The sequence below is a fragment of the Prinia subflava genome, chromosome 21, assembly GCF_021018805.1.
Source record: "Prinia subflava isolate CZ2003 ecotype Zambia chromosome 21, Cam_Psub_1.2, whole genome shotgun sequence".
Classification (NCBI taxonomy): Eukaryota; Metazoa; Chordata; class Aves; order Passeriformes; family Cisticolidae; genus Prinia; species Prinia subflava.
In genome coordinates this window covers 4,262,342-4,285,905 of record NC_086267.1, presented here as the reverse complement: position 1 = coordinate 4,285,905, position 23,564 = coordinate 4,262,342, and the positions used below count along the sequence as shown (strand labels likewise).

General features: G+C 56.7%; 1 protein-coding gene across 1 annotated transcript in view; it reads left to right on the top strand.

Annotated features, from left to right (window-relative positions):
* Nucleotides 1–1,413: 1,413 nt before the first annotated feature.
* The window catches only part of AJAP1 (adherens junctions associated protein 1), a 37,871-nt gene continuing 15,720 nt past the window's right edge, over nt 1,414–23,564 (top strand). The window contains exons 1-2 of the mRNA XM_063417187.1: nt 1,414–1,714; nt 17,891–18,564. Coding sequence (XP_063273257.1) covers nt 1,686–1,714; nt 17,891–18,564 — 703 coding nt within the window. The 5' untranslated portion in view covers nt 1,414–1,685. The remainder of the gene's footprint in view (nt 1,715–17,890; nt 18,565–23,564) is intronic.

Genomic DNA, 23,564 nt, shown 5'->3' with positions numbered 1-23,564 from the left:
GCTCCAAGGAAAGTGGGGATTGGGATGCTGAACTGCAGCACTTCTGGCAGCAGCTGGAGCTGATCCAGCAGGAGCTCCTGTGAGGAGCAGCGGCTGGCAAGGTGTCCAAGGGACAGCACTGACCTTCCATCCTGCTCACAGGAGGTTTCTCCTCTCTGCGGAATAAGTTTCCCAGGAGGCAGAAAAGAAACCCAGTGAGTCAGAAAGGCACCAGAGAGACTCATCTCTACACAAGCCTTGCTTTCTGCTCTGGCTGTTCAGAGTCAAGCAAGCCGTGGTCACTGAAGTGCCCCTTCCTTGCAGGTGGTATGTCCCTGTGAAGGGACACACGGCAGTGCTGGCTCTGTGCACCACAGTTCTGCTCCTCGCCTGTAGCCAGCAGCAGCTTTGAAGAACCTATCTCCAAATGCATACAAAAACTTATTTTATTGCAGCAGCTGAACAGAAAAGCAGCTCGGTTTTTGAGAGACACACTTTTCTTACAGTACACCAAGAATAATGTCGCTCCTTACTGGCAGCACCCCCGGAAAGAGAGAAAACGCATCAGGCTCTGATGAAACACATCCCAAAATAACCAGCGCCTCTCCCCGCACGCTCCCCTTTGTGCTCGGCTGTCTTTGGGCGAGCACGGAGCACCAAAGGCACTTCCAGCCGAAGGGAATTCGGTGCTGGCTGCGTATCTCTCGGTGCGGGGGCCCGAGGCGGCGGTGGCGGATCCGCGCTCCCGCTGGCCCGGCATTGTACCTGCGGGCCAGCTGTGCAGATCGGGATGGAAACTCTCCCGGGGTTGGCTCGGGAGCAGCACGCCCGCTCGGCCGGCTGGTGGAGCCCGCTGCAGAAGCAGCCGGGCCCGCTCCGCCGGCCCCCGGGCCGGGGCTCCCCGGGGCTGCCGAACTGCGGGGGACCCCTGGCCCTGCCCGCAAAGCACGGATTGAACCCGCACGCCCCCGCTGCCCGCTGGGCGGGGACGGGCTGTACGGGACACCGGGGCTCCGCGCGGCAACACCGCGGTCCCGGAGCTGCTGGGTCAGTGCCCACCGGCGGAGAGGGGGCTTCGCTCCCCGGGGCCGCCGGCGAGCGGCTGCTCGCGGGGTCCGGGGAAAGGAGCTCCCCAGAGCTGCCGGAGTCGGCGTCCCGGGGAGGGACGGGCCGTTCCCCGGCGGGGTCCCGGCTCTGCCCGGCGATCCCCACGGAGACGGAGACGGAGTCGCAACCGGGTCTGGGTGCGGGTGCCAAGCCGGGTCCACCCCCGCTCGGCCGCGGCGCGGAGGGGCCGCGCTCCGCCCCCGCCTCCGCCCCGCGCAACTTCCCCGCGCCGCGGCCCCCCGCCCCCGCCCCGCGGGTGCGCGCAGAGACGCGCGCGCGCCCAGCCCCGCCGCGCCGAGCCGAGCCGAGCCCCGGTGAACCGCACCGCGCCGAGCCGAGCCGAGCCAAGCCGAGCCAAGCCGCGCATGGGGCGCGCAGCCTCCGCGGGCGCGCAGCTGCCCCGCCGGCGCTGAGGGGCCGGAGCACCGGAGCACAGACCCCCGTCCTCGCCGCCGCCGCCGCCGCCGGGCATGCCCGCCCCGCCGGCCGCCGCCTGCCCCGCCGCTGAGCGCCGCCGCGGGCGCGGGGCGGCGCGCCCGGATGGAGCGCTGAGGCGCTGAGCCCCGCCGGGCCGGGCCGGGCCGGGCCGAGACGTGACGATGTGGATGCGACGGCTCCCGGGAAGCAGGTAGGACCGGGGAGCAGCGGTGGCCCAGCCGGGCAGCGCTTGGGGCATCCCGCCGCCGGGCGCGCTCCGGGAGCGGCGGAGTTAAATTATGAACTTGGAGTGGGGAGTGGGGAGAGGGGAGAGGGGAGCGGAGCGGGGTGCGGGATGGGGAGCGCGGTGGGGAGCGGAGCGGACAGCGCTCGGTGCAGCCGGCGGCTGCCGGCGCCCGAGGAGGCGGCCGGTCCGCGCTCCGCGCCGTGCCGGGCTCCCCCCACCCGCTTTCCCCCGCCCCGCTCGCCCGCCCTGCCCAGGAGATGGATCAGCGGTCAGCGTCCCCTCGCTGGCTGCTCGCTCCCCCCTGGCCGCCCCGGCCGGGGCCGCTTGGGGGAAGGGGCTGGGGGGGCGTCCGGGGCGCGGGCAGATGGATGGATAGACAGACGGGTGGATGGATCAATGGATGGACGGATAGATGGATGGATGTGTTTGGGAGATTAATCGAGAATTGCAAAGCAGAGGAGACGGAGGCAAAGTGTTACGTAACACATTTTCATTACCGCTGCGAAGTCATCTGAGCCGAAATCTTGTTATTTCCATGGTGCTGTGGCTGGAAAGCCCTGGCCCCGGCCCCTGCCTGTGTGCAGCCCCGGAGCCCCAGTAGTACCTGGGTTTAGGTGGTTTGAGCCCATCTCAGTGGCATCGAGTGAAAGCAGCAGCGGGTTAAACAAGTGAGACCCTAAGGAAAAGTGAAATCCGCGATGTGTTTCGTTCTCCCCAACCCGGTTTTGTATTTGGAAAGTCCTGGGTTTGAGCGGTTTTGTTGGGCAGGGGTCAAATCCCAAACGTCCCTCCACCGAGCGGGCCGGTGGTTCCGGCACATCACCTGCTGCTGGGGAGAGGGGTCCCAAGGCGAGGAGTCCCGAGCGGCCACCCCGCTCCAGCAGCTCGCAGCGGGCCCTGTGGCTGCTCCCGGGGGAGCAGGACCGGGTGGGCAGGGGAGCTGCGGGGTGAGCGGATGGGTGGGTGTAGCCCGCCCTACCCCACGCAGCACCTCGGGGAGCCCATCAGCCCGCGCCGCCCCCCGCGCCCCTGCGCTCTGGCAGAACACGGCTGCAGCTCGGGGGCACGGAGGGAGGCAGGCAGAGCCCCCCGAATCCACGGACAGCGAGTGGTGATGCGAGAAGCCTTTGTCCGCCACCCGTGGGAATCGCTGGAGGCTTTGTCCCTCTGCCCGGGCTGTGGATGGAGTCCTGGAGGGTGCAACCTGAACTGAGGTTTTGTCTGTGCTGTGCAGCTGGGGGAGGCCCTTGGCCTCTCTTTTACACTCCCGTGCCGCGCCGCATATTCCAGAGGCACGTGGCGAGCCGGCTTCCAATGCCCCCCGTCCTTGTCCCGTGCCTCTGGCTGCTGCACCCCAGAGCCCGGGCACACCAGCACCTTCCCGCTGCCGCCGGAGACCCCTGTCCGTCCGTCAGCCGAGGATGCTGCGTGTGGGAAGGACAGTCTGTGGTGATGTAGTGACCTTAGGAATTCCTCCCGGCGAAAGCACCCGAGCGTTTTCTCAGGGTGCCACGCGTTTGGATTTATTTCGTGTCAGGTGAAAGCCCCGTGGAGCTGGAGGGCCGTTTCCCAAGGCTGGCGCGGCAGAAGGCTGTAATCCTGGGAACAGAGGACGCCCTCTGCTTTGTTATTTTTGAGGAGAGTTTAGCAATGGAAACAGGAGCCCTCTGCTTGCTTCCCTCCTCGATTCATTCGCCTTGCGAATTTCTGTGCTGTGTATCCTGGATCCCCAGCACCAGGCGGTCCTTTCTGCCACCTCATCAGCTGCCAGTCCCTCCGTGTTTTATTTTTAATAAGAGATAACTTTACTGCTAACCTTGCCTTGCTGCTCTCCCTTCTCTCTTACTCTAATTGCTTCTGGCTTTATTTCTGACATTTCCCATGTCATTTCTCCTCATTTTCTCGAAGACTACTAGAAAAATAGCTCCAGGAGAAGCAGTGGAGCTTTGCAGCGCCCGTTTCACCCCGCGCAGCCTCTGCCTGGAGCGGCTGCCTGCGGCGGGGAGATGGTACCGTGCTGCTCCTTTCAAGTCGGATGGATCCCTCTTGCCCGGGGCGGCAGCAGCGCCTGACCTCGCGGTGAGCTGTGCTCCTCCGCCGGGGAGGGCAGGACCTGTTCAACTGCATTGTTCAGATTTATTCGATTCCCGTGAAGGGGAGCTGCCGCTCCCTGGTTCGGAGCGGGGCTGAGCTGGCAGCGCTGCCCTGAAAGCCCCTGCCAGGTCCCAGGCGTGCTCCAGCCCCACTCTGCTCTTGGCAGGTGTGGGTGCTGCGGGGCAAAATCTGTTCTTTGGGGAGGTGGCAGCGGCTCTGTCACTCCCTGAGTGTGCACAGACATACGTGTGCGTGCACACGCCTGCGTCAGTGCCTGCGCCCGCCTGCGAGGGCACGGCAGCTTTCTGCAGCGTGCCAGGCTTCCAGCGCTGCCGAGGACTTCCCCTCCACAGCTACGAATATAATGTTTTAAACAATATGCCACGGTTTTTACAGCATTGAGCTCTGGAGTGATTTGCAGTAGGAGTAAAAACCACCGTTTGCAATTTCTCGGCGATTGTATAAAACAACTCATTAAAAGCATACATCCCTGCACATTGGTTCCGTGGAAACTTTATGGGCCTTGTAGTTACTGCCAAAGCAAACATTTTCCATGAATTTCACTCATCAGGTTCACACTGTCAAATGTAGATTCAGTCGCTCGTCAAAGATGCAAGCCTTGCAGTCTGGGAATTAATGAGAGCAGTAAGCAGTGGGAGTTAATGGCCTCCACTGAGGAGTCCTTACTCATCCTGCATCCACACAGGGGCTGAGCTGGCTGCTCCCGGGTGGATTGATTGCCACAGAAATTCATCTGGTGTCACTGGCTATGATACTTAACGGCCACAATAATGCTTGAATAAACTGTACTTTTATGCAGCAGTTCGTACCTCCGTGCTGGCAGCAATTTCCCAGATGAGGCGCGGGAGCAGCGCGGGGCTCCGCAGCCACTTCCCTGAGCGTGAATAATTGTTGTAATAACACCAGAGCCACCGCCTTGTCGTTGTGGTGTCCCCAGTGGGGTGGCAGGTGGGAGCTGTCATGGTGCTGCCACTTGGCCAGGATGCCTGGGGGCTGCCCCCTGTGCCAGCTGCTGTGCCAGCCTTCGGCAGGCAGGACACGGGACAGGTGAGCTGCCGGGCTGCTCCCAGGGCTGGAGCACCACAGCTTGGCCCTGCCATGTGTAATGGTCATCTGCTGGAAAGAAGGAGTTGCTAATGTTCCTTCATAGGCCAGCCTGTAGCAGGGACAGCTGTCCAACCTTGTTCCCACCTTCCCTCACCCACCCTGGTACTCAGGCTCTCCCTGCCTTATTTACCTCAGTGTCTGGAGGTATGTATGGATACAGGGCAGTGGTGAGCGCTGCAGGCTGCTCCCAAGGGCAGCTCCACAGGGTGGAGAAGAAGCCACGGGACTTCCAGCAAGTCTGAAGTTCATTATGAAAATATATGCATGCCTAAGCCTTTAAATATAGCTAATGGGAGAAGGACTGGCAGGAAAGATTACCAAGATTACCGGAACCTCAGTGTGCTGAGCAGGAGCAGCAGGAGCTGCTCTGCTCTGGGCTGTGGTGCCTGTTGTTCTCCTTGAGGGCTGGTGGTGACCAAATGGGCAACAGCAGTTCAAGCCCAACAGAGTTTGGGTTTGACAGCAACACTTTTCTAGCGGGATAATTCCTGGAGGCTGTGTTGGGTGGGATCAGTGGATGGTGTGACGTTCTTGGTGCTTTCACCCCCTCCTTTAAAACAAAGCGGTTTTACTTCTGCTCTTCCTTCTATCCTTCCTGCCTTCCATCTTCCCTCCCACGTTGGGTGGTGCTGCTGGGAGGGGGTTCCTGGCCAAGGCAAACATCCCAGCAGTCACTGTGGGTTTTGCAGGGTTGTTCCTGAACCTGCTGCTTGGCCCCTCTTGCCTTGGCTCACTATTTTCATCAGAGTGGTTTTTTTTTCACTAAAAGAATGTTAAACTCTGGACCTGAAGTGACTCCTTAAAAATGGAATTTGAGTTGATATGAATATTTCCTGTGGCTCTTCTTACTGGGACTTGCACCTACAGACTTTGATAGCTTATATAATTTCCTGTGATGGAGATGTACTTCATCTAATTTCACTTGGAAATGCATTGATTAAATCACAACTGCTGAGAGATTTAAACTGAGTCTCAGTGGCCTGAACTTAACTGTGGGAGGTTTACCTGCCTTCATCCTTCAACATTAATTTGGTTTTATGAGGATTCCTTGTGAAATGAGGTTTTGTCTGCTGCTGAATCTCTTCTGCTTTCTGAGTTTATCAGTTGCTTTCTCTGGCCTCGGTGGCTCTGCAAGGCGAAGCTGTGCTAAAGCCTCTGTTCAGTGCAGTGCTGAGCTCCTTCACTGGGGACACGGTGGGGACCGATGGACATTTTGGCTCCATCACCCCCCAGTGCTCCTTAAACTCTGCCCAAGCTGGAGGCAAAGCGCCCACACTGCCTGTGGAGTGGTGGCAGGGCTGGGTGCTGTGTAGGGGGTGCTAATGTGGGGCCAGGGATGCTGAGTGTGATGTTCTGGGAGCAGGGTGGAGACCTGCCCCAAGTGCAGTTGCGTGGGAGTGTCTTCTCTTCAGTGCTGAGAGATTTGGCATTTATGGTCCCAAGCAACACTGGGAAAAGGAGGAACAGCCCAGCTTGGTTGGAGGTGGATGAGCAGCTCCGTGGAGATGAGCCAGGGGTGGGGTCAGCAGGCGCTGAGTGCCTGGTACAGGAGGCCAAAGCACCCGCTGGGACTTGCCTGAGGACTTATAAAAATAAATAAAGCCAGTCATTCACAAAGTGCTCATTTCCAACTCCGATCTGCAAAATGTCTCCTTGTGATTGGAACTGATGCGTAGGCAGGAGATGTGCTTTGACATGCGACGATTTTTGTTGAAGTTTGCTCTGAAGGTCTTTCTCGGCAGCTTCGCTTTCCTGGCAATGCTGGAGCATCCCAGAGGCACTGTGTCCCCGCTGCCAGTGGCTGCTGTGTCCCCACGAGCCAGAGCCTTTGGGAGCAGAAGCTGTTCCCTGGCACGGCGTCTCTGTGGGTATGGAAAGGACTCTCCAGCTCCTGCTGCAGAAGCTGGCAGGGAGGAGAAGCAGCATCTTGGCTGCAGAGCTGCTCCAGACTCTGGCTGAAGCATCCATGGGATGAGGTTTAGCTGTGGCGAGGCGGGAGCGGTGAAGCTTTGCTGGCCTGGCTGCGATGCCAGGGCTGCCAGCTCCACTGACTTCCAAATAAAGGCTGAGCAGAAGCTGCTTCAAAAACAACACGTAGCCTGGGAGCGGCGAGGCGCTTCCTTCAAGTCTGGATGCTTGAGGTGGAAAAACTGGAGCTCACCAGAGGGCATGTGCCCTAGCTCAAGAGAAGCGTGGAGATGGGGATGTGCTGGCACAGGGGTGACTGTGTGTTGCAGGACAGCAGCAGCACAGCACACACCATGTGAGGGACCACGCTGTGCCACACAGGAGAGCGGATTTGCGGCTTTCAGCTACAGCTTGGTGAGCACTGATGGCTCCTGTCCATGAGAGTATTGGCCGTGCCTCTTCTGCAGCATCCTGGATGGTCAGGAGAAACTCCAGCTATGTTTTACAGCCCTGTAGATGGGGAATGTGGCTGCGTGGTGCCTGCTGAGGAGCTGTGCAGAGCTGCTGTGCTCGGCATGGGAAGGCTGGGGACTCGCTGCTCAGCAGCAGCGTTCGAGGCGCCGGTGAGAGCACACGCTGCTAATTGATGTTGCCACTTGACTGCACGCCATTCAGGTTGAAGATTGTGACAAGGTCGGGGGCAGCCCGCGTTGTCCCCCCTGGGAATTGCCTGCCTAGCAAGCACAAGCACACGCGGCTTCCTCGGGGACCAGCTCCGTAATTGCCTGAATCCCTCGCGTGACCCCAGCCCTGCTCCCCGAGCCTGCGATAGCATCTCTGCTCCCTTTGCAGGACTCGAGTGATGAAGCATCAGTTAATTGACATGGACGAGGACATCCAGTTAAGGACCCACCGGAACGGGGGTGATGAATGCCAGGAGATGAAGCCGCGCATCTCGCCGGGAGTGTGGTTGGCTCTGCCTCTTCCTGGCCAGAGCCAAAGCTTGGCTGAGTCCGCAGCGCCGGGGCGTTTATGTAGGGAAAGTGTGACCGTTCCACATGCCGGCAAGTGTTATTTTAGAAAGAGCTCCCAAAATGAATCAACCTTTTCTCTACAAGTACCTGTCATTCATGGGTTTTCTTACGAAGTTTTTCATGGCAAGGATAAGGATGAGTTATTCATCTTCTTGTTTCTTGTCGTTGTAAGAGGCTCTGCTTTGGCATCATCTGACATGACACGCTCAGGACTTACTCTGGGTTCCTGTCAAAGTGACATATTCTGTGGCAAAATCAATTTTGCTAATTTTGATGGATGAGGATGGAAGTAAGGCTGCTGGCACAGGTGCCTTTGAAGGAAGCTGAGATACTGAAGGATGCAGGAGGTCATCCCCTGCTGCCAACCCATTGGAGGTAATGCTGCAAAAGTTTAATCTCTCCCGCAAAGGGGATTATTGGGTTTTTATAATGAGATGCAGAGCACAGTGATCCCTGACACACTGGCAGTTAGGCTCCAAGGGGCTGTGCCCACAATGGCACAGTGTTCTTGAGGTCCTGGAGAAAAATTCTCATCATCACTTTGATCCATCAGGATTTTACCACGGCTGCAGTGGGAGAGCCTGTGAGCTGCCTGGTTGCTGTATGCACAGTGAGATGGCCATGGCAGGGAGAATGGCTCTTCTCCATGGAAAAGAAATTGCTTGGTGCTAAAAGGGATTTAAAACTCTCTGTGACAGGATCAAGAGTCTTTGCCCTGGAGTTCATTCCCGCTGCCTTTCTTTCTATTTTAGCTTGGCTTTTTCATCATCTTTTCGGGCTGTTCTTTCTCCATGCTGTGTGTCACGCTGACCCTTCTCTGGCAGTGGGATGTCCCTGTGGTGGGGCTGGGCAGAGCCGGAGCTGTCTCAGGAGCCAGGGGGTCCAGGAGCTCCCCAGGACCACCAGTCAGAGCCTTGGCTGGCAATGCAGTGCCCTGCACTGAGCTCCCAGTTCCTGGGCCTTGGCTTTCTCCAGGCTTCCCTACTGACGTTTCACACCTTCAAAGAGAGCTCTGCTGCTCCATTTTTTCCTATTGTATTTCTTGCTCCATAAAAGCCATCTGTTCCTCTTTCTGCTTTCAGAGTCTTCATTCCTCTCATCTTCTCCATTTCTGTTAGAGTTTATGGAGCTTTTGACATTATTGACGTGTTCCCTGTGTTCATTCCTGAGGATGGCTGCTGAGGTTTCCAGGCAGGCTATGCATCTCTGAGCTGCCAGGGACTTCCCAGGAGAAAGACAGGTTTGGATCTCAGTCACTGCAGGGCAAATTGAGAGCAGCTCCACCCAGAGACTCCATGGTGCTGGAGTGAAGACCTGAGTTAGTTGGATTTCCCTGTGTGATCATCCAGCCTTTGCTATGGGGAAGGGCTGGCTGGGCCCTGTGCTGGTCATCCAGATGCTTCTAGCAGGTCAATGCTTGTCTTTGCTCCTGGGAAAGCGGAGCACTTTGGGAGGTCATAATTTAAAATCCCATTATGAGGTATTTTCTCCCTGGGTGTGTTCCAAGGTTGGAGACGTTTCCCGTTGACACCACAGTGGGCTCTGATGCGCAGCTCCCGTGAAGACACATTGTGCTACAAAGACACCACAGACCTCTTTTAATTGTTTTGTTTTAAAGCTTGTTAAGCCGCTACTTTAGATGTACTGAGCCAACTTATTTTTCTTAGATCAAAGCATTTTCTGCATTCATTGTAATGACACGCTTGAGCGTGTTCATTTAGAAAATACGATCAGCACTGGGTTATTTATCTGGAAAGCAGTGGGGTTAAAGGGCAGCATAAGCCGTAGCTTTGTGCCATGGTTTTCCTCTCTGTAGGTCCTTCAGGGCTGGGTTAGTTGCTATCATTTGGAATCACTTCGTGGATATGTATTCAGAGGAACTAACCCCCTGATAAGGCTCCAGCTCCGGTCTGGGATCTGGCAGGACTATTGCCATGCCAGTGGGGAGAGCCTCACTTGTGCCACAGCATCCCATTCCATCCCATCCAACAGTGCTGGGCATTGCACCCTGTTAGGAAACACCAATGCAGTCCTTTTATCCAGGGGGGAGGCCTGATCCTCGTGCAGGTGATTGTACAGGAGGCAGATGTGTGGCAACGGAAGAAAAATCATGAGCAAGTCAGGGAAAGCAGCAATTCCTCAGATGGTGGCTGTGGGAAGTGCGCTGTCCTGCCTGTGCCTGTGTCCACAGCAGGGAGCTGCTCAGCTCAGCCGCTGGCCTTATTTATTGTGGGCAGCATTAACCAACACCAGGGATGATCTCTAAGCTCTGGTTTGAATGTGCCCCTACGTATGTTGCAGTCCTGTTCCCTCAGCAGACTGATTTTGGTACATGGGGGAGTGTTTCCTGCTGCTGTGATGGGGATGGGAGAAGGCAGCACCCTCTCGTGTGCCAGGACCTTCTTGGTTGCTGTCAGCACATAAATCCTGGGCAGTGATTCTGTGGTGAGCATGAGGAGGTGGAATACACAAGGAGGTTTAGTAGAAGCTAAAGTGAGGGGGGAAAGCCCTGATGTCTTTTGATTCATGGATTGTTTTTAATATCAGCAAGAGCAAAGCTTGATACTGTTGATCTCCAACAAGATTTTGGTGGATCTGGAAATCTGAAAGTTCCCAGCAAGTTCAGTCTGAGCTGGAGCTCTTGCTGCTGCCTGGCCCCCAGCGCTGGCGCGTAGCTCGAGGGGGGGGGACGAGTGGGGTAAGTTGGCGACAGGTGCCAGTTTGGGCTGGAAAGCCAGTGCTCACAAACCCCCTTTATCCAGGAGGGACAAAAGCCGAGTGTTATCGCTGCTGGGTTGATGAAACACCCCACTGTCCGGCCCTGCCACGCTAAATGCACGCAGTGTTTGCTGGCTGGGGCGACCGGGCGGCGCTGGGGGAGTCGTGCTGTGCCCGCTGAGGGGGATGCTCCAGCAGTACCCTCACTGTGCTTGCTGGGAGGGATGCTCCAGTGGTACCCTCACTGTGTTTGCTGGGAGGGATGCTCCAGTGGTAACCACCCCCTATTTGCTGGGATGTGTAGTTTGGTGGTACTCACACTGTGTGTGCTAAGGGGGATGCTCTGGTGGTACCCACCCTGTGTTTGCTGGGAGGGATGCTCCAGTGGTACCCACTCTGTGTTTGCTGGGTGGATGCTCCAGTGGTATCTGGCTGTGCTCACACAGGGGATGCTCTGGTGCTACCCAGGCTGTGCCTGTTACAGGGGATGCTCCAGTGGTATCCAAGCTATGCCCACTGTGGGGAATGCTCAAGCAGTACCCAGGCTGTGCTGCTGGGGGAAGATATTCCAGTGGTACTTGCCCCACGCCCACTGGGAGGGATGCTCCGGGAGCACCCACACTCTGTCTTGCCAGGAGGGATGCTCCAGCAGTGCCCTGGGATGCTGCCTGATACTGCCACTGTGTTGACCCCCTCGGAGAGCACTCGAGGCAGTTCATCCCCCGGCTTGGCTGGGACCTGTCTCGCCACGCTGGCAGATGAACCTGCAGCACTCTGAGTCTTCCCAGGGGAGCCAGACTGGGCTCAGAGTGCCTGCTGCCAGAGTGGTGACAGGTAAATTACCAAGGATTTGCACAGAAATTTGCAAGAGACATGTTTTTGTCTGAAGATGCATGCAAACTTCTGGCTTCCCACCCTGGCACTTTTCAAATCCTGTCTGAAATAATCCATCAAGACCAAGGAAAGCTCTCTCAAGCAGTCTCTGCCCTCTCTAGAGCAAGCTAAGCGGGGTTGACCATAATGGGCAGTGTGGGCACAGCTCCCTGTGTTATCTCTCACACTCATCCTCAGGCTGGCTGGAGGCACTGGGCCTTTTGTCCTGTCAGTGTCTTTAAAATATTTGAAAACGGGAACTGAACTTGAAACTCAGGGTTAAAAGATCAGCTCAACTTTGGCAGCAGCTAGGCACAGCTCTTGCCTTCGCAGTTGTGCCACGTGTGCCTGCTCTCTGCCCGCTCCTTTTCACTCTTCCCCACATTGCTCTGCCAGATCCTGACTCTTCCCATGGGGTGGGTGTGGGATGCTTCGGAGAGTCCCTGCATTGGTGGGCTCCAGCACCAGCCCCTGGTGCCTGCACTGGGGCTTTGCCCTTCCTCTGCCTCTGGCAAAGGACGGGCCTGGAGGCCAGAGCAGCCAGGGCCGTGTGCTGTGGAGCCAAAGCTGCGTGCTGACAGCGTTGGCAGGGGCTGCACCTCCCGCATCAGCACGTTGGCTGATGGTACCGCTGGGTATTAATTATGCCTTCCGCACTCGCGGCTATTCAAATGGTAAAATTGTTTATTTGCAGCTGGGTGAGCTCAAGGCAGAGGCAGAAGAGCGAGTGGCTCCCCCCTGCCACGGCCGCCCTCCTGCCCCACTCTCACGGCTCCCCAAGCTCAGCCAGGGATGGATCCAGCTGCCTCCATCTCAGCATTTCCAGCCTGGGGGACCCGTGGCTTCCCAGCCCTACCCAACCCCTTTCTGCCCCGTTTTCCCAGGGAAGTGGGTGTTTGCTGTCTGCCTGGCCGCAGCAGCGTGGCAGGGAGGATTGAACCTATTTCACCCTCTGCTGATTTCCCTCCATGATAAATCCCATCCCCTCCGCTGCGGGAAGCGGCATCACTTTAATTACTTGTGGGGAGAAGGGGGCAGCGGAGGAACTTAGGACTTGTTTTAAATATCACTTTTATTAGCAGGTAATCCTGAAGCTCAGGACTGTAATATAGATAGGTAGTGATGTGGCACATTTAATTTACTTACGTGCTACTGTGTGTCAGCCTTTGTGCCTTAAGTCCCAGGCCTGGCTTTAAAGAGCTTGGCAGCCATATTTTCACAAATTTATAATTATCTGGGAAGAAGTTGGGGCTATAGATGGCACAGTGGGTTGTATGTTTCCGGTTCCCATTGGGTCTGGGATCAGAAAAACTCATCCCATAGCAGAACGTGGCTCAGGAGAGAGGTCTCCATGCTGATGCCTGGGGTGTGGGGTGGGAGATGCCATGTGGGAGTGGTCCACAAGGTCACCTGCTGATCCTATGTCATAACTTGCCTTTTGTCACTCACATGGGATGGAGCATCTCCCCTCCCGGAAGCCCTGGGGAGAGTCCTGGTCCAGCCCAGAGTGCAGAATGGCGATGCTCCATTTCCATGGTGATGGTTGGTAGTGTGACAACAAAGGACAGTCGCTGCACTGCAGGGATCATCACACAGGACAGCAGGATGGAGAGGAGAGCGGCTGCGGCGGCGGCTGCAGTCCCCACCTCAGCGAGGACACACAATCATGGGCCAAGTATCTGCCACTGAAGTTTTCCCCTCTTCTCCCTGCTCCAGTGTGAAAGTCACCCGCTGGGATGCAGCAGCCTCGTTCTATTCCGTATGGAGCCACTGAGTTCCTGCACATACTCTCATAACCTGCCCCGCTCCCAATGCCTTTGTAGGACACGCAGCTGCGCTGCCAAGGATGCTTTTCCTAGAGTGTGGTGCCTGCTGTCCTGCCTTGTCTTGCCTGGGTCAAGAAAGCATCACCCCAACTCTCTGACCACGGCTCCTGCTCCAGGCATTCACAGGAATATTTCTGTCCCTGCCTCGCTTGGTGTTTGGAGATATGAAATGCTCAGAGTTTGTAAATCACCCCAACAAGGACATAACCTTGATTCCCTGTGCAATACCGATAGATTACCTAACAGGAGGCATGAAATGGAAGAATGGCTCCATTTGTAAAATTCTGCATTAAAAATCAGCCTATTCTACAGTTAATGCTCCTGTGAAGTGTCTCCACAGGCACGGGAGAAAGGGGCTGATGCTGGAGAGCAAAAAAGGACCTTATGAAAGGGACTGCACTCAAGTGAGCCTTTGAGGCTTTGGGGAAGTGGGTTAGTGCTGACGGGTGGTGTTTTGATGATTGTCAGAGCTGTGATCCCAGTTAATTTTCAGACACATTACCAGAGCCAGGGGGTTCTGGGAGCACAGCGGGTGCGCTGGATTAATCCATGTCCTGTCTGCAGTATCAGGGTTGCCTGAGGTGCTGCCACCCCTGAGGGTTCCCAGGTCATGGGGCAGGGGTTGTTCTGTCCTGCTCCATGCTGGATGTTCCTGCTTTCCCTCCCTGCACGTGGAGGTTGGTACCGTGTGCTCAGTGGTGGGAGCAGCCAAGTTCCACGGCAGCCTCTTCCCCACTGCCAAGGACCACAGTGAGCTCACGTCCTCCAGCATCCTTGAAATTAATCTCTCTCTCAAGTGCCAACTGTCCTCCTCTTCAAAGCACACGGCTGCACCTGGAAAGATTCAGGAGGGGGTTTCACACAGGGGAGGACTCTGAGAGGCACGTTTGGCACAGAGGCTGTGGTGGCTCCAGCGCAACACCCACTGTTCCTTCACCTTTGGAACCAGGATGGGCTCAGGTGGGCTCAGGAAATAGTCCTGGAACATCTGGTGTGTGTGCCTGCTCCATATCATTAGCCCAGCATTAGCTAATTACCTCCTTGAAATCTGCTCTCATGCTCCTTGCAGGTAAATATTTGTAGGAGTTCCATTTCCTGCATGCGAGCGCGGCCGCCCCACCATCCCCAGAGCGAAGGGAGCGGATTTATGACTGGTGGGAGCCAAGGCCTCGGATGAGGAGATCAAGGACAGGATTTCATTTTCTCAAATACATCCGCTCTGCCTTTCTTTATCTAACCCAGTTTCAGAGTTTTATTGAGTTTTTCCTGGAGTTTGAACAGTATTTTGGGATAACGTTCCCATTCACCTTCAAGATGGGAAAAGAAGTAATGTGAAAATTGCCCACACTCCACAAATTTCCTTGCAAAATAGGTTGTGTGTGCTTGCAGGGGGGTGAGGAATAACCAAAGCCCCGATTCCCGAGTGAGGAGCGTAACCACAGCCCTGCCCAATGCATCCCTCTGGCCCACTGTACCTCTAGCCAGGGCTGGCTCCGTGCCCCCAAACCAAGGCAGATGGATGCAATGAGTGGATCTGGATGATGTGTTCCCTTCCCTATGCCAGAGCCCCCCTTTGAGTGCACTCAGGGAGTTATCCCATGCACTGGGAGCAGCCCAGGGTCCTCTGCCTCCGCTCTGCCGTCCCTGAGGAGCGGCTCGTGCCGTTGGAGAGGCGTTTGAGCTGTTTGATGTCTCGGCAAAGCAGAAACGCCCTCCCGGCCTCCGAGCAGCGGTGACTTTGTGCTGGCGCTCCCGAGAGGCGCGCGGTGCTCTCCTGCCTGCTCGGGTGACAGGGAGGCGGAGGCGCGGGGACTCCCGGGGCGCTGTGCCGGGCCGTGCTGTGCCGGGCCGTGCTGTGCCAGCCGCAGCGCGCTCTCCTGGGGCAGCCCGGGTTTTCTGGGGCAAGGACAAGGTGGCAGGAGATCTAGGTGGGATGTAGCCCCGCTCGCTGGGTGTCCTTCGGGATGTGCAGCTCTCTCTGGCAGCCTGGGCAGGGTGCAGGTGCGGGGGTGGCAGGGGAGGGCAGGGTGGTCCTGCCTCTGGCCGCGCCACGCGCTGCCGCATCCATCGCCGCCGCCGCGCCGGGCACATCACGCTGCGTTGCCAGGACAACGGCAACTCCTACACGCTGCTATTTATTCTGAAGGACACTTGCTCTTATCTGTTGTTGCAAAGCCCTCAGAAGATCGCATGCCACGCAAAATTCCTCCGAGGTAACCGGACTCGCTGCTTCTGTCCCTGAAGCCGTCTCCTGGGGACATGCCAGCCAGCATGGTGGCTAGGAGGACACTCCTGGGGTGACAGCCCCTGGGGTGGCATCGCTTGATGGGACGTTGGTGAGGGGGTGACCCAAGCTGTCCTCAGGGCAGACTGGGATCTGCCCCATCTGGGTGTCCCTTACTGTGTCCATCCCAGAGCCTCTGCCCTGGGGAGCAGTGCCAGCAGTGAGGGACACCCTGGTGCTGGGTGTCACCAGCACTGCCTGGGCATGCTGGGACACAACTTTCCAGCATGACCCAGGGGAACACAAGGGCTGGATGTTGCCTCTGCCCACACATCCTCCTGATGCTGCAGAATGCTGCAGCTGTGTCGGGCAGGTTCTGCAGGAGCAAGCCCCTGTAAATTCGTGCTGCCATCGCTGCTGCCTGAAATGTCACAAGGAGACAGGAGGAGATGGAAGCAGGGGGGAATATCTCTTTATCCTTTCAGCTGCCAATCCTAAGCACTAAGGACCAGCATTTTGTCTTTCAGAAGTTTTCAGGCAGAGGCTGGGATGCAGCGAGCAGCAAGTTTGGGCTGGGCACATCTTCCCTTGTTCTTTTCAGCAGCTGTTCATAAAAGCCCTGAGTGTGAGCAACACAGAGAGCTGGGAAAGGGGGTGAGGTCTGGGGGTGGGCACAGATGGTGTGAAAGATGGCACCAGGGTGAGTGACATGTCAGGAGGTGCCCAGCACGTTTCCTTCCTTGCAAGGAGATGTTTCAGGTGATGCTGGGGAGTTGGGCAGAGGCTGAAATCAAGCCTGACATGTAGCAAGAGTGATCCTGAGCATTGCAAAGGTGAGTCTGTGCTTGATGATCCGGGTGGAGCATGAGCTTGTGGCTCCTCACCAGTGGAAGCACGGCATTACCTACAGCACGTGGGGGACACTCTTCGTGCTGCCACCACTCTGTCGGCCTCTAAAAAAACCTACCACCACCACGACAGTTTGGGTGGTTTGTGGTTTTTTGAAGCCTTGAAATCCTTCCTCCCCCAGCCTGAACTATTTTGGTTTCTGTTGTCTGTTTCTGGCTCTTCCCTTTCTCCTTCTGCGCTCTTTCCTTGCGTTGCCTTCTCCCTCCCCAAAATAAATGTTGTTACGCTTTGAAAAAATACCCAATTAGGAAAAAAGCAGAGATCCTCTGAGCAGAAAAAGCCTGTGCCTGGGAGTATCCAGGTCAGCTCCTTTAGCTTCGCTTGCTCACGCACAGAGGGAGTGTACAAATGCTTCTGTCAACCAGATGCACATTCTGTCGTGCTCCCAAGGACTGTGCGGGCGCCGCTGCAGAGGATTAGCCCGTTTAGCCATGTAAAGCTCTCATTAACTCCTGCTGAGTTCGACAAAAGTCTTTCTCGTGTAAAAGCTGAGTAAAATGGAGTGAAGATTTTGGGGCTTTGTGGGTTTTTTTGCAGGGTGGGGGGGGTGGAAAAAACAAAAATTTGCCTATCAGAGATTTTCTTGCCACTTTACGTGGAGCATCATTGTAGAGGAGACATGAGGGGAGCAGAGCCTCAGTGCGGTGCCACTGAAGGAGAGGGCTGTGACATGATGTGATGTGATGGTGACATGAAAGCAAAATTGTAACTGCCAGCAGCTCAGGGGTGTTCCAGCTGCTCTGTGGCAGAAAGGGCAGCAAAAGGGGCTGCTCCTCCTGCCCTTCCTGTGCTGCAGGGTCATGTTCAGCTTAGGTGCCCCACGCCATGGGAGGGGATGTGCCGTGCTCCATGGAAGGATGCTCCTGCTGCGGCGTGGGTGACTGCCACAGTGGGAGATGGGTGACACGTGCGAACACAAGAGCCCACGGACTTGTCTGCTCCAGCCCTTTGAGGGATTCATCATGCTGCCTGTGGGCTTGGGTAGCAAGGGATGGGCTCTCTGATACCCCTGCATCTCAGTGTCCCTGGAGTGAAAGCTCCTGCTGCTGGAGCTCTGCTGGTCTGTCTGCTTTGGATAATTCACCCAGAAAGGCTGAGTTTGGGCAAAGCAGGCACTGGTCTCTCCTTCAGGTGTTTCCTGGTAAAACCCATCCTCAGGTTATTCCCAACATTCCCTGACCAACTGAAAAGTCACAGTTGTGAATGGGGATGCTCAGCCTGCCATGTTTGTGGTGATAGATTTCAGAGGGAGAGGTGCAGCGTGCCCTACGATGCTGTTTTGAGGGAGAACAAGGGAGGACAATAATACCCGTGGAGCTGGGGGGTGTTTTGGGTGGCTGGGCTCAGACCTCTAGGGTGTGCCATGCTGAGAGGGAGAGCAGGATTGCCCCACCGCCCTTCTAACACGGTCCCTGTCTGTCCACAGGTCAGGTTGCCCGCTCGGAAGCCATGCTTGGATTTTAATAGCCATGTTCCACCTAGCCATGGACCTTGCCAGCTGCCAGCCCCCAGCCACCGGCGCTGCGGGGAGGCTCTCGCCGCGGCCGGCGCTCCGGCACAGACTGTCCCGTGGCTCGCTGTGGGGCACGGGGAGCGGGGAGGAGCTGCAACGCCCCGGCCCCCCCTGGACCTGCGCCCCCGCGCCCCCTCTGCAGAGACCCCGCTCCCGCCGGCCGCCCCCCGCTGCCCCACTGCCCTCCGGCCGCCCCCTGCGCCGGCCGCGCTCCCGGAGGGGCCGGCGGCACCTGCGCGGCCGTGGCTTCGCCGCTCGGGACGGGCGGCCCACGGCGCTGCCCGAGGTCATCGTCTGGGGCCCCACGGGCGAGGAGGACTCCCTGGAGAGCAGCACGCTGCCCAGCGCCTTCGCCACCACCACCACCACCGCCGCCGCCGCCACCACCGCCGCCACCACTGCCGCCGCTGCCACTCCTGTCACGGCCGCCACGCCGCCCCGTGTGCCCCCCAGCACCGCGGCGCCCGCACCCGGCGGGGACGCGTCCCGCAGCAGCCCCGGCCGCACCGGCACCGCCGAGCCGGCCGCCGGCCACAGCAGCGGAGGCAAGGATGCTCGCCCGCCCCGTGGGCTGGGAGACAGCACAGGTAGGGATGGGCTGCCGGGGGCCGGGGGGTGGCGGGGACATCAGGAGGGCTGGCGGGTCCTGGAGCAGAGCGTTCACCGCTGCATGGGTGTCCCGGTGGCAGCGCCGCCTGGGACAGGAGTTAGCGTGACATTAAACGAGCGCTGGGAGGAGAACGGCAGTGCTGATTATCGCTTTTATCCAAGGCGTTTTCCAGCCACTCGCTGTGTTTTCCCATTACAGTCTCCATCCACAGCCCATCTCCCGTAATCGCTACGCTCGGCACAGCAATGCCTTCCCCCAGCGCTGGCTGCTGCGTGGACATGGATGGGAAAGCTGCTTCCCATTTATTGCAAATTATATTTGTTATTGCTGATATTAAACCGTGGGATACCGGTGGATAGTTTACAGAATTTACTCACTGTGCATCAACTGCTTTGAGCCCACTGCGATTTTCTAGTCGAAATGAAAAGGAATTTTATGGCCTAATCTTAATCCCAATTAATTTATCCAGCCTGCCCTGCTTGGCAGAAAGAGACGATGCAACCAGGATGTTGTTCCTGACTTTAAGGAGTTATTTATAGCTGGAAAAGAACTCCCAGCCTACACACCTTTTGCGAAAGGCTGGAATTGGCTGGTTAGATCAGCAAGGGAGTATCGATAAGGGCTGCGGCTTTTGCTGCTCTCTGCATGATGAGCATCAGCCTGCTCTCCCCAGACGTGCTGTGGTCAGTGCCTCTGGCCTCAGTGGCATCATCCCATCCAGGAGGGTGGGGTCCGGTGGACTTGTTGCCATCAGCCAGCTGCAGGAACCGCTCTGCCTGCACCAGCTGTGGGAGGATGGCTCCTGGCATGTGCTGGCGCTCTGGGACTTCATGGAGTGGGCTGCCTTGTTTAGCAAAGTCGAGCTGACAGTGATGCCACCCACCCGCCAGTGCCACCACTGCTGTCCTGCGTGGCCACAGAACAAGGGGAGCTGCAGCCCTGGCAGCTCCCAGGGGGCCAGCTGCTTTAATCTGCAGGCTTTAGCTCTCATTAGAGGCTTTCTCCAGGATCGGAATTTTTTGCTAATTAACTTCTCTTCAAGCGGTGAATGCGATAAACTCCTTCCTGGGTCTAAAGGCCCTGTTTGATCCCAGCTCGTCCACCCTCAGTTTGAAAAGCTTCTGAGCTCCAGATCCGCTTTTCCCTCAACTGCTGGGGCTGAGCACCCAGGAGAGCTCTCAGCATGCTCCCAGTGGGAGCTCCATGCCCCTGCTGTGCCTCGGGACAGCGTTTTGGGAGCGAGCAGCAGACACTGTCTCAAAGCAGGGTCCATGCCCGTGCCAGTTTTGCTGGTGCGGCGCCTGTGCGAAGCCATGCAGCTTCCCAGCCCTGCTCCGCTCTGTTATATAAGCTGTAGCGGCTGGAAGTGTTTGTTCTCTGCTGGGAAAAACATATGGCTACAAATGAGGATGAGGTAACTCGCCTGTACGTTTTATTTGCCTCAGCGAGCATTGCCAGTCCCTGTCCGGTGAGGCGCCTTGACGGGAGCCCGTGGCAGATGCAGAACTGCTCTCACTGCCTGTGGTCCCTCAGCTGTCCCCAGCACATGCCTGGGGGGTCAGGGTGAAACCACCTGTGTGTGGCACCCAGAGGAGCTGGGGTCACCCCAGGAGCTGGCAGAGCTGTCCCAGGGCTCCTGGAGCCACGCAGATCCCCCGCACTCGATTCCGTCAGAGCAGGAGGCTGCTGTTGTGCTGCTGCCCCCGTGCCCCTCCTGTGCTGTGTCCTTATATCCCTCCTTTGCCTCTGGGTCCCTGGTGATTCTTGTGGGACCACAGGCTCCTTGGGGTGCTCACAGGGTGTTAAAAACAACCACTTCACTTCAGCAGAGGCAGCAGTGCTCACCGAGATGAGCAATGGGAGCAGCTCTGCTCTGTCAGATCTTCCTCTCGCCCCCCTTCCTCCTCGCTGAGAAGCGAGAGAAAAAAAGCCAGAAACAATGCCTCCGTGAGCCGCTGACAGCAAAAACAAGCTTAAAAAAATTCCCTTGGAATAGGAATTAGTCGGCTCACAGGCAGGAGAGGAGTGATGGCAGGTAATGCTTGGGATGAGAGCAGAGGCTCGTGCGTGCCCTGGCCCAGTGGGTGCTGCCGTGGGGGTTCAGGTGACCTGCAGCTCAGGTGTTCCTGTCCCGGTGCCACCCCTGCCGCACGGCACAGCACTGCTGGCATCAGCTGGGCATGCAAAATGTTCACCCAGGCGTAGTTTATGCTTGTGCTTTTCAAAAATGTGCTTCCTTCTTCAGGGCTGTCATAATCATTTTACTCTGGAGCAGGGAAAGAGAGGAATAATTAAAATTCCAGCATGCTGGAAGTGGGAAGGGCTGTGAGGAGCTTTCACCGGGCACTCTCCACGTGGGCTGGGCTCCTCCACCAAGGCAGAGCATCCCCAGGTCCCGCAGCCTCAGCCAAAGCAGAGAGGAGTGGAATGAATCAGAGCTGTCACAGCAAGGCAGGAATTGCACTCGCTGGTTTGTTGGAGGCTCCTTTCAGGAGCTTTAGGATAAAGCCGTCTTTAATTAAACCTTTAAGTGCTTTATAAGGCAGAAAACTCCGTGTGCTGTCTGCTGCTCTTAGTGGTATTTGATGGGCAGTCGCGGCGCATTTGGCACCACGCTCTGTGTGCTTGTGGCAGAGCTGGTGCTCAGGGACACCCCTTCACCAGGGCTGGGGTTCTCCTGGGGGAAAGGTGGGGGCCATGTGGGTGTTGGCAGCTGGATCTGAGCTGGTGGTGGCCTCAGGCCACTCACTGCCCCCTCCCCTCTGCCAGCCAGCAGCATGTCAGGATTAAATAATAATAGAGGTGTTGCTTCCCGCTGGCGATGACCCTGTCTCTGGAAAGAGGGTGCAGTAGCGGGGTGCTGGAGGCGAGGAGATAGTAGGTGCAAAAGGCTTCAAAAGAATTAATTAAAGATAAAATGTGTTTAAAAGAAAACCCTGGGCAGTGAGGATGGAGCCGCCTTTTTGATCCACCGTGCCGAGGCGCGGGGAGGTGCCGCAGCGGGGGGACGGAGAGGAGGTGAAGGAGCTGGATGGTGTCTCCTGGGCTGGCAGCACCAGTTACCCTTCCTGGGAGCGGTCCAAAGGATCCCTTGTAGGGCCGTGCATCAGCTGCAGTTCTCCTGAAGGGTGGAGGATGATGGTGGAAACAAGGAAGGAGTGTGGCCACCAGCTGAGCTGTCCCTGTGAGGGAGATGGGACACTCCCGGGGATGCACGGATGGTGAACGTGCCTGTGCACATCCTCCCACATGCGCCTCAGTGAGCCAGAAACTCTCCTCTGCTGCTCTCCAAGTATTTATTGCTCCGTGATATTTGCTGTAACACCTGAGAAGATAAGTCCTAGTGTCTTTAGCATAAGCCTCCAGGATCTTCCTTCTTGGCAAGAACGTTTCGCAGCTGTAGCGGCTTCTTTCATCAGTCCAGCTCAAAATACCAGGAAGTTACCAGGAACCTTGGTGGGTATTTTGCTGAAAAGCTGTGTTTTCACCTCGGGATGACTAACACTCCCTGGGCTGGGTTTCAGAGAAATCACTGATTTACCAGGGGGAAAACCAAACAGCTTTGCTGACCCCAGCTTTGCCAGCAAGAAGGTGTTGGGAAGAGCAGACCCGAGGCGGTTTGTGGTGCGGTGGATTGGGCAGCAGAGGAACAGGCTGTGCACTGTAACAAGGCTTTTCAAGACAGCTTCTGCTGTGTCTCTTCCCCTATGTCAGACCCTTGTGGCTTTTGTAAATTATTTTCCTTACAAGCTATTAACCAGCAGTAGGTTCATGTTACGGCCAAATCTGGCTGATCCCCCCTGGGAAAGGCCAGCGGTGGCAGCAGGGAGGCCACACCACGCTCCTGATTGAATTGTTCTGTCCACAAGCAGCTTTATCAGGGGATGAGGCTTTTGGGGCTCAGATGTGATTTCTGATGGCTGGGGAAGTCGTAAAGCCTCTTGAGTCCAGCTGCTTTTCCCCAGCTTTTCCACAATGCTCAGGAGGAGGTATTGGCATCCTGGTGCTCAGGGCATGTGAGAACAGAGGAAGGAGACTGGTGGCAGGGATGAGGATGGGATGCTGAGGAGAGGGAGATCCACACAGCATGTGTGGGAAGAGACTGGGGGTAGCCATATCTGGCCCATAAAAGTAACTCCAGTTTTCTCCCTTTCAAATGAAATAGAGCTGTTTTCTCTTTTTTCTAATTTTATGCAGCTTCGAGGCCTTGACGAGGGTCTTCAAAGAGTTGCAGCTCGTAGCTGTTTTTATTGGGAAAATGAAAAATACAGGCTCCCTAACCAGAGCTGTTGAAATAAAGGCCTTGGGGGATAGAGGTTCTCTTTGTTTTTAATTAAGAGCTTATATCTCCTGTTCGCTGCCATTGCGCGCTCCTGCAGTAGCAAGACATTAGTCTCAAATGGATTTTCTCATGGAATTAATTCCATTGATGCAGAGCTGTCCGGGAGCCGTTTCAAAAGGTGGCCAGAAAGGCCAAACCTCAGCACTTTCATCTCAGCAGCAAATATGTGGTCTTTAAAATAACAGATAAAAAAAAAGCCCTGGCATTGGCTTGCTTTGAGAAGATTGGGGGTTTGCCCGGAATGTGGAGAATCGGGACCTGGGTTGTGCTGCCTGCTGGGATTTTGTGTTGTGGCCCCTCTCCCCCCACTGGGGAGATTAGAGGCCCCAGTAAGAGCAGAATCGGATGGCACGAGAGTGGAAAAACCCAGAGATATTTCAGCATATCCGAGGGTTCAGAGAGCGCCTTTGAAGAGCTTTCCCTCCTGGCAGGCGGCACGCGGAATTCTGCTGCACTAGCAGAAGCGCAGAGGCTTGGACACACTTTCGGCTCCATTAAATACTTCTCCTGTAATTACCCTCCAGTTAAATGGTCACTGCGTCAAATTGCCTGGTAAAAGCCTTGGCAGGGGGAGCCCTCGCCGGGCCCTTGCAGGGCCGAGGCGATGCAGGTGCAGGGGCCGGGTGTCCCTCCCT